Genomic DNA, 16304 nt, shown 5'->3' on the forward strand with positions numbered 1-16304 from the left:
CTGGAGCAACATGGAGAAGTCTTTTCTACTCCATATTTTGACTCTTTTTCCTGGGATTTGGAGACATGATTTCAGTTTCAGGTTAAATCTGGAGCCGTGATACTAGTGTAATGGTGTTATAATACACTGTGAGTTTTATACCAAGTCAAAATTGCTAGCCTTATTGTAAAAATTAGATTAGCTTCCCTGCCCAACACACAACCTTAAACTCATAATTGGCAGCAGAAGGCACAAAATATTTACTTTGGCTAGAGTTAGTACTTCACTGGGAACCAATGATGGAGACTTCAAGGAAGCAATGGGCAGGGGAGCAGGGAATCCTGATTTAAAGACAGGTATGCTTCAAACTGCAGGGTATCATGGGCCCACCCCTACCACCTATATATCTTACCAATAGTTAGTAGGGCCACCTATCATGGAGCAAGCCTTTAGTAAATGCGCTGCAGAACTCCCAGGTTAGCTGTCTGCTGTTTACAGCAATAGTCACTTAAGGTTTTATTCTAAAGCTGACCATAGACGGTTCCTGCTAAATGGGTGGTGAGTCGAACCATGTATGGGCAGGCTGAATATACCCAAGTTGATTGATCGATTAATTTGGGTACAGCCAGCCTGCCAGGTTTTACATGCGATCATTGCTAACGGTTGTTATAGCCACTAGCAATAATCAATGCTCAGTTTGGCTCCACCCCCATCCTTGCTGAAAGTTTAGATTACACAGTTGCTTCTAATCAGACATTTAGCAATTCAAATAATGGTTAATATAAAAGTGTATTATATTATTCATATATAAAAGGAAGTTTTTTATTTTTAACTGGAATTCCACTTTAATTTATACAATTATAGGACTATTAATACCCTATTGCCAATTACTGTGTGCACCAAATTCCAAACATAAACACACACAAGCAAAACTATTTTGGGACATTCCAGGCATGCTAGCAATGAACAGGCTAAGGCTTTTTTAAGAGGGCAATTCCATTTCTACATATACTAACTATACCAACTGCCTCATTTCTCCCTCTTAAAGCAGTATTAAACTCCAAACCAAAAATGTTTGTAAAATATGTTGCAGTTTACCAAGGTATAAAAAAAAACCAAATATGTTTATGCTGATTGTTTTTTATGAACGTTATAGCATCTACAAACTATGGTATAGATACTGGAATTTTTATTTATATTTTTTTAAACTAGTAATGGTGGCGATCAGCAAATTATAGAGGGACTGCAATAGTGCGGCAGGCAATCTGACACTAACAGATCATGGAGGGGAACTGACTAACTGCCACTGACATCTCCAATGACACTAATACAATGATCAGTGCTAATAATATACACTGTCACTGTACTAATGATACTGACTGGAAAGGGGTTAATATCTAGGGTGATCACAAGATTAAAGGTGTGCCTAACAATGTTTAGAATGGGAGGAATAGGGAGAATAAAAAAGACACATTAGTGCTGTATACAGCTGTTGCTGTATGAAGAGAGTCTGTGTTGGTTGCCAACACTGAGCTCTATTCTTTCATTCGCTGATCCAATCAGCGGGACCCGGTCATAAATCATTGGCCTGGACCCGTGATCGGCTTGTGCTACAGCCAATGACAGCACAGTCTTTTAGGTCCACACACGCATGCGCCAGCAGACTCGGAAGAAAGTTGTGGCATACAGGTACACGACTGTGCATGTACAAGCCGACCTGCCGCGGTAAATGTACTGCGGCAGTTCGGAAAGAGGTTAACTCACGTCTTCAATCTCTCCCTTTCTACTGGCATCTTCCCCAACATTCTAAATCATGCATTGGTCACCCTTACTCTTCAAAAGGCCTTGCTGGACCCCACCAATCCTAAGACCCATCTCATTACTGCCTTTTGCCTCCAAACTCCTTGAACATCTAGTCTCTAACCACCTGAGCTGCCACCTCATTGAGAATAACTTTATTGATCCCCTCCAGTCTCGATTTCTCTCACAATACTCCATGGAAACCACTCTCCTAAAACTCACTAACGACTTACTAACAGCTAAAACCAAAGGTCACTATTCAGTACTCCTACTCTTTGACCTCTCTGCTGCCTTTGATAGAATTTAATACCCCCTCCTCCTCAAAAAACTCTATTTCCTTGGTCTCCGTAACTGTGCTCTCTGTTGGTTCTCATCTTACCTATTTCACCGCATCATCAGTGTCATTTACAACTCAACTTCCTCTTCTCCTATTCCTCTTATCAGGGTCCCCCAAGGATCTGTCCTTGAACCTCTCTTATTCTCATTCAACAACTCTCTGGGTCAGCTGATAGCTTCCCATTGCTTCTAATACCATTTCTATGCTGATGACACCCAAATCTCTCTTTCCACCCCATCAGTTTCCTCACGTATCACTGATTTACTAACAAACATATCAATGTGAATGTCACACTGCTTCCTCAAACTCAATCTACCCAAAACTGAGCTCTTAATATTTCCTTCCCGACGTGCACCTTCCCCTGATTTGTCTGTCAAGATCAATGGCACAACTATCAGTCCGTCCCCGTGTGCCAGGGTGCTAGGGGCAACCCTGGACTCTGAACTGTCCTTTTGGGCCCACATGCAGCTTCAACATCTCCAGAATACACCCTTTTTAACCAACAACATCACAAAGCTTCTAATTCATTCCCTGGTTATCTCTTGCCTCAACTAGTGCAACTCCTCTTCATTGGATTACCTTTACATAGGCCATCCTCCCCTCAATTCATCATGAATGCTGCTGCCCGACTCATCTACTTTGTCAACTGTTCAGTGTCTGCTACCCCTCTCTGCCAATCCCTCCACTGGCTTCCCCATACCCAACAAATAAAATTCAAAATACTAACAACTTACAAAGCCATCCACAACTCAGCCCCCAGCTACATCACTAACCTGGTCTCAAAATACCAACCAAACCGCTCTCTTCGATCTTTTGAAAACCTCCTGCTCTCTAGTCCCCTTGTCACCTCCTCCCACGCTCGCCTCCAGGACTTCTACCGAGCTTCTCCCATCCTATGGAACTTCTTACCCCAATCTGTCTATCTCCTGATCTATCCATCTTTAGACAATCACTGAAAACCCATCTCTTTAAAGAAGCCTATCCTGCTTCTAACTAATACACTGTGTTTTTACTTTCACCATCAGCTCACCCCCCACAGATGTATCACTTGACTCTCCCTCTTAGATTGTGAGCTCTAAGAAGCAGGGACCTCTGAAACTGTAATGTCTTCCTTCATTTTGTAAAGCACTGTGCAAACTTTTGGCCCTATATAAATCCTGTGTAATATAATGTGTACTCCTGCTAGAAATTCAGTGTGCTCCTAACTTTCTGGTTGAACTGAAAACAGTACCTCTGGGTTTATCAGTCCTACCCAGTTTACCTATGTTATGGATATGAGTTGGGAGGAAGGTGTTCTGTAGTCCAATGTAGATGCAAGTAACTTAAAATGACAAAGCTGCTCTTCCAGAGAAACAGTATAGTAAATGTACATTGTTACCCTAGGACAGGAAGTGTGTTACTGGCAGGATCACCAGGTGAGAATAAGCAATTAAAGCCTGTACAAATAGCATCTAAGGATTGGTAAGCTGCAAAATACTAAATTTCAGTTCAGGAGTTCTCCTCTTAAGCTGGCCATATATGGATCTTTTTTTTTTTTTTTTTTTTATTAGACAGCAAGCTGACCAAAAAAAAAAAGACAGATTCCCCTATCCACACATTCGGGGTGGATAGAGAAAAACTCCTCACTGCACTACTGTATTCTGACAGCAGGGACTCCTCTGCTGTCACAATACACTGATCAGAGCTGCAGCTGATTGGCTGCAGTGTGTATTGAACAAAAGTTTTCCAGCATTCCCATTTGTGAGAAATTGATTATTGGATTGAATTCTCAGGAACGGGAATGGCCATAAATGGATTTAAATTCAGCCAGTCCCTGCTGAACCAGCCAAATTTCGATCCATCGCTGGCCAGCTTTAGAAATATAGCCACCCATGAGTTGTCTCCAGCAACAGGATTACTCATCTGATATGGTCTAAGGTCTAGTGTCAAGTACCAAGCCAGAGTGATGGCAGAAATAGTTCAATTGTTGACCAGAAGGATTTAATTTGGACTTTTTCCAGTCCCCAGTGTAGATGTTGAAAAAAAAAGGCTGCTTACATATTAATTATTTTTTGTTTATATAATTTATTTTTTTACACGATTACTTAGATTTGAGTAGAAATTCTAGGTTACTGCGTGTGTTCATGTTCAATGAAAATATATTTTACAGCTTCAAGGGAACCCTATTCACTGAGAAGGAAATTGTGATGCGATATTGTGGTTATGTTGTGGCTTTCTAGCACATGGGAATAAGGCATGGCTTGCAGCCACAGGGTACAAGTGAGTCCAACACATACAATTGGAAATGCCGCATAAGGAAAAGCAAACAGATTCCAGAAAATGCTATTTCTGTTTTCTACTTGAAAAAAAAACAGCGATAAATCAGACAAGCAAACAAATAATTGTAATATTTGAGTTTAATAATACATTTAAGGTCTTCTCTGGCTAAAATAAAAGATAGTTGATCACCTATATTTCATGAAAGAGAATATGCCAAATACTTGGTGATCATTGAAGAATTGTGGAATAAAATAGATTTAAAATGAATTTCCTGATTTTCCAGGGCAGTGGCTGGTGTTGTACTCATTCTGACCACAGGAGCACATTATGAAAACAATCAAGCTGCTAGGTCTAGCAGACTATAGCCCTTACTATTCTATGTCAGTATGGTGCACTGTGGGGAAGAAAACCAATCAAATGTTTACCTATACACTAACAAAAACATGTATGGCTTAACCCAAAGCCATATGAGCCTACAGTAAAATTGAAAAACAAGTAATATAGATTAAATAAACACTGGTAAAGAAAAAAAAACAATACTTTGCAGCAAGCCCTTATTTTTATCATTGCTCCTTGTGTTTTGATGCCATTTTAAAATAGTTATTTATTTTTTTATTACAGGTACTTATATAGCACCATCAATTATGCAGCGCTTTATATATATACAGTGCATTCATAACATATTCAGACCCCTTTCACTTTTTGTTATGTTGCAGCCTGATATTGCAGTTGTTTACATTCACTTTTTTTCTCATTAATCACACTCAGTACCCCATAATTATAATGTGTAAACAAAATTTTAGAAATGTTTGCAAATGTATAAAAAAAAGAAATATCACATTGGCATACATATTCAGACCCTTTGCAACATCATTTGAAATTTAGCTCGGGTGCCTCTGATTTCTCTTAATTATTGCTGAGATGTTCCTACAACTTGATTGGAATCCACCTGCAGTAAAATAAATTGATTGAACATGATTTGGAAAGGCACACGCCTCGCTATAAAAGGCCTCACAGCTGACAATGCATACTGTATCAGAACAAAAGCCATGAGGTCAAAGGAACTGCCTGCAGAGCTCAGAGACAGGATTATTACAAGGCACAGATCTGGGGAAGGCTACAAAAATTTCTGCTGCACTGAAGATTCCCAAGAGCGCAGTGGCTTCAAATGGAAAAACGTTTGACACAACCAGGACTTTTCCAAGTTGGTTGCCTGGCCACACTGTGTAATCAGGGGAGAAGGCCCTTAGTAAGAGAGGTGACCAAGAACCTGATGGTCACTCTGACTGAGCTCTAGAGTGTGTGGAGATGATACACAGTTCCAGAAGGGCAACCATCACTGCAACCATCCACTGATCTGAGCCTTATGGCAGAGTGGCTAGATGGAAGCCTCTTCTCAGTGCAAAACACATAAAAGCCCACTTGGAGTTTGTAAAAAAGCACCCGAAGGACTCTCAGACTGTGAGGAACAAGATTATCTGCTCTGATGAAACCAAGAATTAACAGTTTGGCCTCAATTCCAAATGTTGTGCCTGAAGGAAACCAGGCACCACGCATAACCTGCCCAATACCAATCCAACAGTGAAGCATGATGGTGGCAGCATCATGCTGTGGGGATGTCAGGGAAGGCAAAGTGTGCCCAGGCGCATAACTATGCACCAATCCAGAAAACCCATCAGCCGTGCCCGTTCATGTGTGCGCATGCAAGGCGTTAGGCTGGCGCCAAGTGGACAGCAACCCTGGGATTTTGCCTTATGGTTTACAGAGTTTACTATCTGATATCTGCTCCTGTGTTAATCTTCTGTTGCCATCCTGATCCGTTTGACCACGACTGAACTCTGCCTGAACCAACCCCTGGCTTTCCCTTTGACTACATCTCGGTCTGATCCTTTTGCCTGTCTGCTTACCCTTGTGAATTCCTGCCTGAACCTGACCACTCCTCTGCCTGCTGCTTTGATCCTGACGTGCCTGCTCGCAATTGACCTGGCTTGTCTGACCCTGCTCTATGTGCTGCCTGTAACCTGCCAGTGCTCAGGACCTCAGACTGGGCTGAAGGTTGTCCTTCCAGCGATCTGAAGCACACAGCCAAGGCAATACAGAAGTGTCTTAGGGACAACTCTGTGAATGTCCTAGAGTAGCCCAGCCAGAGCCGTTACTTGAACTTTATTGAACGTCTCTGGAAAGACCTGAAAGTGGCTGTCTATCGTCATCCAACCTGACTGAGTTTGAGAGGATTTGCAAAGTAGAATGGCATAAAATCCCCCAATGCAGGTGTGCAAAGTTTGTCATATCATATCCAAAAAGCCTAGAGGCTGTAATTGCTGTCAAAGGTGCTTCAACACAGTACTGAGTAAAGGGCCTGAATATCTAAGTACTTGTGATATTTCAGGTTTTTTTTTTTTTTTTTTTAATAAATTCACAATTCCAAAATTTTGTTTTCACTTCGTCATTATGGGTACTGAGTGTAACTTAAAGCGGAGCTCCACCCAAAAGGGGAAGTTCCACTTTAAAGACTGGTCCCCCACTCCCTATTAAGGATTGACACCTTTGGGGGGTGGGGGGAGCGGGTACCCAAAACTGACAGGTACCCTCTCCAACTTCTGCTGGGATCGCCTAGGCAATCGGAAGCGGAAGTTGTCCTCTTACCCTCCCTCCCCATAGTCTTCTGGGACACGGGACAGGTCCCAGAAGACTACGGGGCCATTCAGGAAAAGCAGTAGCAGTGCTACTCGCTCATGCGCAGTGGGCACCCGGCTGTGAAGCCACAAGCTGTTACCGCCGGGTGCCCACACTGAAGATGCCGGCGCCTGGAACACCAGACGGCTGGTGAAACGGGCTGCGGGGAGGACACTGCAGGATCGAGGGACAGGTGAGTAGTTGTTTTTTAAAGGTCAGCAGCTACAGTTTTTTTACAGTGTGAGTGGAACTCCGCTTTAATGGGACAAAAAATGAAATGAAATTAAAGAATTTAAACAACTGTAGTATCAGGCTGCAACATAACAAAATTGAAAAAAGTGAAGGGGGTCTGTATAGTTTATGAATGCACTGTATATTTTGTAAATTCATATCAATCCCTGCCCTCAAGGAGCTTACTATCTAAGGTCCCTATCTCACATACATACATACATACATACACATACTAGGGTCAATTTAGATAGGAACCATTTAACCTACCAGCATGTCTTTGGAGTGTGGGGCGAAACCTGAGTACCCAGAGGAAACTCACGCAGGCACAGGGAAAACATGCAAACAACAGACAGGTAGTGCCATGGATGGGATTCGAATTGACGACGTTAGTGCTGCCAGACAGAAGTGCTAACATAAAAACAGAAGGGTTTATTTACTAAACCTGTTTCTCTCAGAATCTTGTGCACTTCTGCATAGAAACCAATCGGCTTACAGGTTTTATTGCTAAACCTTAATTGAACAAGCTGGGGTTAGAAGCTGATTGGCTACCATGCACAGATGCACCAGATTCTGAGCGAACCAGCTTTAGTAAATAAACCCCACTGTGACAACATTTTCTAGGCCTACAATTATTACCTTTCCTCTAAGTCTAAACACACATGCTTAAATGGCATGCCTAATGAGAGATGGATTACATACAGTATAGGTGCCACTGTCACCACTGAGTGACAACTACAGCAGGTTTAATGCACCTAATTGGAGGATGGGCAGAGGTTTCCTTGCCCATCATTCTGTATGTCTACATGAAGATTTTAGGTGATCTTATGTCCTGGGCTGAGTGACTTGTTAACACAGACATGTTACCTTTCGGTCCCTTTTTCTTGGGTGACATGGTATTGTTTGGGTGTCAAACGTTGTCTTAATTCCTGTTCAGTAAAAACCACCTTGCAGGTCTTTTTTTCCTTGCGTGACCCTGAGAACAATAAAATCATAAAAATCTGTTAAGTTATAATTGCAGTAATTACTTTGTTGTTTTGTAACAGTGCCGGCCTGTCCAAAATCAAAGTGAGCAAAAGTGCATGATTAAGAGCAGCACATTCCACGGCAGCAAGATAGCATTTATATTAAACTGGTGCAAAGTAAAAGTAGTTGGGCTATAGAAAAAATCCAGAAATACTTTTGGATAATGCAAAAATATTAAAATATAAATTTCAAGCAGATAGCAGCCTGGCCAAGATTGACCCCCAGACTTCAGCGCTGTAGAGCATCAATGTCAAAGAAGAGTGTCACCATTATCAATGCCTACACTGCCATGTGTACTAGTTAACAATAACAACTAATATGCTGCTATCTGGGCTTTCTGTGCATGAGAACATCACACAACCATTCACAAACAAGGTATACATGTTCTAACAAATAATACCCTAAACAGAAATTTACAGAATGAAAAAAATGCAGCCTTGTATGTAAAAAAGAACAAATAGTAATATCCCTCACCATATTCTGATTGCAATAATTCTTATTATTTCTTCCACTGCTCATTAACAGTGACTCCATTTTGTCTGGTGCTAGCTCTGATGACATGCAAAGTACAGCAACATATACCAACCAATAAGAATTTGGTTAACTAATACGTAGCCTCCCTAGCGGTCTGATTATGTCAGTATTTCTGTGCTCAAAGCGGTACATTTTATTGCATGGAAATATGAAATTTTTTTATTGTAGGCCTGTAATTTTTAGGAATAACTCACTGAAATCTGTCTGAACAAGAGTCTAGTATGTTAAAATTTGCAACACGAAATCATAAATTATAATTTAACCACTTGCCTACCAGGCACTTATACCCCCTTCTTTACCAGGCCAATTTTCAGCTTTCAGCGCTGTCGCACTTTGATTGACAATTGCACGGTCATGCAACATTGTACCCATATGAAATTTTTATCATTTTTTTCTCACAAATAGAGCTTTCTTTTGGTGGTATTTAATCGCCACTGGGCACTTTACTGTTTGCGCCATAAACAAAAAAATTGCAAAAATTTGAAAAAAAAAAAGTTTCTTTGTTTCTATTATAAAATTTTTCAAACAGGTAATTTTTCTCCTTCACTGATATGTGTTGATGAGGCTACACTGATGGGCACTAATAGGTTGCACTGATGGGCACTGATAGGCAGCACTGATGGGCACTGATAGGCAGCACTAATGAGGTGGCATGGATAGGCGGCACTGATAGGCAGCACTAATGAGGTGTCACGGATAGGTGGCACTTCTGGGCACAGGTGTGTAGCACTACTGGGTGGCACAGGTGGGCGCACTGCTGGGCACAGGTGGGTGCACTGCTGGGCACAGGTGGATGCACTGCTGAGCACAGGTGGGCGGAACTGGTGGGTGGCACTGCTGGGCACCGATCATCAGGGCACTAGATCATCAGTGTCCTGATGATCGGTGCCGATCCCTGCTCTGACAACTGCCGGTTCTCGGCAGTACTTTCCTCACGCTCTGACAGCGTGAGGAAAGTGCAGCTGAGAACCGGCAATTGCATTTCCCGGTGACCAGAGTGTCATTGGACACGGCTAATCACGTGGTAAAAAGCGGCTGTGATTGGCCTTTTACCACATCACGTGATCAGCTGTGTCCGTAGAACACAGCGATCATGGAGATCGCCGGGTGCGCACCCCCGGGGGCGCGCAGGAGAGCACGTTCTGGGAGGACGTCATATGACACCCTCCCAGAACTGGCCGGCCGCAGCGTAGCCGTCATTCGGCTATCTGCGGTTGGCAAGTAGTTAATAAATAATCATAAAAAATAATAATTTAATAATAATAAATTTACTTCAATAATATAATCAAACCAAAAACACTGAAATTTTAAATATAGCGCCAAGTTCGCACATCACTCAGCAAAGTTGCAAAATCATTTTCAGTGTCTGATGACGAATTTCCCCACGAATCATTATCACTCAATTCTGCAAGTGGTTCTGATTTACTATCGCTGTTCTCTAGCTGATCTAAAACCGCTTTTGACCTAAAGGGACGCTTTTTGGACGCCATGGACATTTCTCAGTTTCCAGGCAGAAAGAACAGTAAAAATGCAGGCAGGGCACAGGACAAAGCACTAGGGACAATATGTATGTGAAATGGTTTGATACAGTAATCTTTTACTATGTTTAGTGTATTTAGTGAATGTCACTTTTTGACATTTTTAAATTTCCCGCCAGTTCCGTCCCCATACGTCCTGACGTCGCAGGGAACGGAACCCGGAAGATAGATGCCGGCATCGGCCGGATGATGTTGCCGGGGATGCTGCAGGGGGGACATTGCGGGAGCGAAGGACAAGGTAAGTGCAGAAGGGATCCCGGAGCAATGCTGCAGGGTATTCCCGTGTGTAGCTCGGGGTTACCGCTTGTAGTGTTGAAACTTTACCCCGAGCTACAATCAGGAATACCTCCAGGGAGGCTAAAGGAGAAGTACAGGCAAAGTGTTTTTGTTTGTTCTGCACACCTGTGACCAGATTTCAGCCCGCTGTCAGCTGACGTCACACAGCTGGTCCAGGCTGGGGAAAGATCCCGACTTCAAAGTCGGGATCCACCCCAGGGTCTGGAGCTGCTGAGAGCCTGGGCCAGCTGATTTCTCCCCCTCCATGGCCCAGCGCCCAAGTGTTTTAACCACTTGCCCTCCAGAGGATTTATCCCCCTTCCTGACCATATGATCATATCCCTGAGGAAGCCACGTGACCCTGTGGCGTAACGCATAGGGGAGGGGCTGATAACGTCATGACGCTCACTACACGGATTGATATAGTATCTCAGCGGATGAGTGGAGGATGGTACATTTATACTTATGCTGGTTACGCTGTTTTTACATGTGTATTATATCTGGTGTGGTGAGCACCTAGAAAATGTGAGTGGCCACTTTTAAAGCTTTTAATAAAATTGAGTTGTTTTAACCATTTGCCTACCAGGCACTTATACCCCCTTATTTACCAGGCCAATTTTCAGCTTTCAGCGCTGCCGCATTTTGATTGACAATTGCGCAGTCATGCAACATTGTACCCATATGAAATTTTGATCATTTTTTTCTCACAAATAGAGCTTTCTTTTGGTGGTATTTAATCGCCACTGGGCGCTTTACTTTTTGCGCTATAAATAAAAAAAATGCAAAAAATTTGAAAAAAAAAAAAAGTTTCTTTGTTTCTATTATAAAATTTTTCAAACAGATAATTTTTCTCCTTCACTGATGTGCGTTGATGAGGCAGCACTGATGGGCACTGATAGGCAGCACTAAAGGGCACTGATAGGCAGTACCAATGAGGTGGCACGGATAGGCGGTACTGATAGGCAGCACTAATGAGGTGTCACGGATAGGCAGCACTAATATGCAGCACTGATAGGTGACACTGATGATGGGTACTGATAGACGGCACTGACTGGCATCACTGCTGGGCACTGACTGGCACAACCGCTGGGCACTGACTGGTGGCACTGACTGGCAGCACTGCTGGGCTGCACTGGTGGGCAGCACTGGTGGGTGGGCACAGGTGGGTGGCACTGCTGGGCACAGGTAGGTGGCACTTCTGGGCACAGGTGTGTGACACTGCAGAGTGGCACAGGTGGGTGCACTGCTGGGCACAGGTGGGTGATCTGCTGGGCACAGGTGGGCAGAGCTAGTGGGCGCACTGCTGGGCACAGGTGGGCGGAACTTGTGGGTGGCACTGCTGGGCACCGATCATCAGGGCACTGATCATCAGCGCCCTGATGATCGGTGCCGATCCTCGCTCTGACAACTGCCGGTTCTCGGCAGTACTTTCCTCACGATCTGACAGCATGAGGAAAGTGCAGACGAGAACCGGCACTTGCATTTCCCTGTGATCAGCGTGTCATAGGACACCGCTGATCACGTGGTAAAAGGCCGCTGTGATTGGCCTTTTACCACAGCACGTGATCAGCTGTGTCCGTAGGACACAGCGATCACGGAGATCGCCGGGTGCGCGCCCCCTGGGGCGTGCAGGAGAGCGCGTTCTGGGAGGCCGTCATATGACGTCCACCCAGAACTGGCCGGCCGCAGTGCAGCCGTCATTCGGCTATCTGCGGTCGGCAACTAGTTAAGGATAAAGCACCATTGTGTTCCCTATCTTTTATATCATATATGTGGAGTGGAGGAGGAGCTCTTTTAGGAAGTGGTGATTGTTGGAGGAAGATACTCCAGTGTGGAGACGTACACCTTTATATGTCCAATCTTTGGGACGCATGCATTTTTTGACCTAACGTGATGTGAGGTCAAGAACTCCAGGTGAGGGCACATCTGATGGTTGTTTGGTGGAGGAATTAATTTATATGAAGACAGAAGGTTTATCCAACTTGGAGAGATTGCTGATTTAAGTTGAAGAAATTTTGAGAGACTTTGCATTGACACATGTTCACTATAATGCATGTTCACAATAGTTGATATATGTTTACTACATTTTGCACATAGAATTGGTTTATGTGAATAGAGAAGCACTGCACTGTATATTAACCACTTCCTGACCGGCCGTTGTATTTAAATGGCCGGACGGTGGCACTGCAGGGTCGGGTGGCCGTTTACAAACTATATGGGTGTAAAAGCAATCAGTGTAAAAAAAAAAAAAAAATCTTCATCACCCCCAACAAGTAGTACAGTGTCACTATGGTGACACTGTACTGCTAGGGTGACAGTATGTTAAAAAAAAACACATAAATAATAATATAAAAAAATAAAATAAAAATGTCAAATTTTTTTTTTTTTTATTATAATTTTTGCTTATAAACTATTTTTTTTTACTAAAAAGATAGAGGAACACATTTTGGCCAAGAGTTATGACGAAAGATTATTTATTTACAAAATGTTATAAGAAAAACACTTTTTTTTTTCCAAAATGTTTGGACTTTTTCATTTATATAGCAAAAAAATAAAAATCCCAGTAGTGAATAAATACCACCAAAATAAAGTTTTATGTGTCAAAAAAATGCTAAAAAATTCATATGGGTACAGTGTTGCATGACCGCGCAATTGTCATTCAAAGTGTGATAGCACTGAAAGCTGAAAATTGGCCTGGACAGGAAGGGGGTGAAAGTGTCCAGATTTGAAGTGGTTAACTGAAGGGATGGCTGCTGCTCAACTGACCCCAGGAGTACAATGTTGAGGAATGGCCTGAGCAGCGGCCATCCCTTCATTTGTATTGGCTGGCACTGGAATCACTCGGATTCATGCTCCCCTCTTCTCACTTGCTGGTGGGGTGATCCTTTTCTCTTCTATCCATAGCTTGGAGGGGCGCCATGAGGTATACACTACTTTAATTGATGGATCATTGTCTTTTTCTGCCGTCACTTTTCTATGTTTCTATACAAGTTATGATTCCTATACATACATTTCATTTTCTATGATGGTTAAATTATACTTACTAAGATGTACTACATATTTCTCATTTTACATTTTAACTAATCTTGCACATTTGCTATTCTGTCCTGACAAAATACTGCTTTACAATTGCTGGTTGTAGTAAATGTACAATTATAAAAAAAAAAAAGGGCTATGGTATAAATATGGTGCTCCTGCTATGTGTGTGCAACTATAAAAAGGCCAATTGTTTCCCCAAAGTTTCAAGAAGGTTGACCATCTGTATGTCATTTAGTACAAGAAAGGGGACTTCAGGTTTAAGTTACATGGTATCAGATTGCAATTTCCTAACATTTGAAGCCTTTCTTCTGTTTTGTTTTTATTTTAGTTTTCTAAAAACCATTTCTGTTATTACCAAGGATTGTTATTAAAGAAAAATATGGCTGGCCTGGAACAACGAACACTGCAAACAATTTTTAAGGCACATTAAACTGATTTTTTTTTTTTTTAAATATCAGAACTTGCTCTTTTTTATAATCATTGGACATATATTAGAATAGTTTTTATGCACTACTTGCTCTGTGCAGTACAAATAAAAGTGTTGAATATTTAAAGCTGACCAAAAATTAAAGGTCTACTTTAAAAAGGGGCAGTTCTCCTCCTTGCTAAAATGCTGAGTTAAAGCAATATTAAACCCAAAACCAAAAATGGAATCTATTGCAGCTTTCCGATCATTAGATGTGGTGGCTGCAGTAGTTTTCTTGTTTAGGGCCTTTTCCCTCTGTTTTCACCTGTGATTTAGCCAGTAACACACCTCCTATATTAGGCTTCATGTACACGAGCAGCTCCTAAACTCGAGTTTAGGAGCTTTTGGCATTTTTTGAACTTTTTTGAGTTGCTAAACTCAACTCCATAAAAGCCTATGTGTCCGTGTACACATAGGCTTTTGTTATTTTTTTCAGGTACTTATATAGCGCCGTCAATTTGCGCAGCGCTTTACATATATATTGTACATTCACATCAGTCCCTAACCCTCAAGGGGCATACAATCTAAGGTCCCTAACTCACATTCATACATACACATACTAGGGCCAATTTAAACAGGATCCAATTCACCTACCAGCATGTCTTTGGAGTGTGGGAGGAAACTGGACTACCCAGAGGAAACCCACACAGGCACAGGGAGAACATGCAAACTCCAGACAGGTGGTGCTGTGGCTGGGATTCGAACCAATGACCCTAGTACTGCCAGGGGGAAGTGCTAACCATTTAGCCACTGTGATGGCTTTTAGCTGAGTTTAGGAGCTGCCAGGTTTAGGTGATGTTAAACCTCCCTCTCCTGAATGCGGAAGAATAGGATAGGAATGTTTTGACAGCTGACCGTGGGAAAACGCAAAATGCTGCAAAATCGTGGCAACAATGGTATCACGTTTTTGCCATGATTTGCATTTTCCTGCAGCCAGCAATCACGGTAGGCTCATGTACATGAAGCCTTAGGCTGGCCATACATTATGCAATTATCTTCCAATTTTCTGCCCAATTTCCTTTAGATTTACCTTCAACTGTGTAGTGCAAGGGCCTGCCTAATTGGATACAACTGAAAGTGTTGTTTAGGTTTGTCCTCCTATTATATGGTTTTTGGTAAATCTAAACCACAAATCTCCAGATAATTGTATAATGTATGGCCAGCCTTAGAGTGCCTACATTCTGGATGAATGAGCACAGGTGGAACCTTTGGACAGCAGCATTGCCAGTCTGGGGGGAGAGAAGTGTTAGATGTACTAGCAGATTTAAATACACTAACACAATGAAGCCAAACTTCAGCTAAAACTTTATAGACAGGTACAGCAAACATGTTTTCTCCTATTGAAATAAAGGTTTTACATAAATAAATAAAATATGATCATTGTAAGCACCCCTGTCAGTGTTAAATGGTTTGTCTCATCTCTGTAACTGATACAAGAGAGCTTGTTGTGTTGAAAAACAACGACTTACTGGCTGGATCACAGGTTAAAATAGAACAAAGAAAGCATAAAAAAGAAAATTAATGCAGTCATCACATCTAAGAATTGGTAAGCTGCAATATAATAAATATTTGCTTTTGGGTTTAATACAACTTTAAAGAGCAAGGAAATCACCTGTAAGGGAAAATGATAGATAATAATCTCCAGGATTCTGGGAAATGTAGGGAAACTCAAATCTCACTGAGAAGATGCCCCCAGCACTGTGCTGCAGCATCCTCTTGTGAGATTTGGAGTACTTGCCATTCCACTGGATTTCGTTGGCAGGATGTCAGCCCCTGCACAATGAAAGCTGGAGGGAAGGTGTGCATAATTTCTTTTTTTCTTGCTTTTGTTATTTTTTTTTTTAAAGGTGAACTTCAGGCAAAAAGCTAAATACACAGATAAAATGCATAAATGGGATCTGTTTTACCTGCCAAAGGAGTTGCATTTCTGTCCATTCAGTCCTAAGATTTACGCAGCTCTGCAACACAGCACAGCCCTGTCTGGCAGGGAAGAAGATTTTTTTTTTTCTCTGCTGCAGTTAAACAGGTCCACCTGTCAGTTTTTCAGGCATACCTGATTGGACTTTTATTCATCCCTATGGAATCCAATGCAGTCCGTTAAAAAAAAATGAAAGGGGATCCATCCCCCTCCATCTAGACGGATCAG

General features: G+C 42.2%; 1 protein-coding gene across 2 annotated transcripts in view; it reads right to left on the bottom strand.

Moving 5' to 3' along the window:
* The window catches only part of MSRB3 (methionine sulfoxide reductase B3), a 191051-nt gene that overhangs the window by 80752 nt on the left and 93995 nt on the right, over positions 1-16304 (bottom strand). For both annotated transcript variants that reach the window (XM_089674150.1, XM_089674151.1), the window contains one exon: positions 8147-8255. In XM_089674150.1, coding sequence (XP_089530276.1) covers positions 8147-8255 — 109 coding nt within the window. The remainder of the gene's footprint in view (positions 1-8146; positions 8256-16304) is intronic.

The sequence above is a fragment of the Staurois parvus genome, unplaced genomic scaffold, assembly GCF_062004578.1.
Source record: "Staurois parvus isolate SC_StPar_1 unplaced genomic scaffold, SC_StPar_1.0 ptg000147l, whole genome shotgun sequence".
Lineage (NCBI taxonomy): Eukaryota > Metazoa > Chordata > Amphibia > Anura > Ranidae > Staurois > Staurois parvus.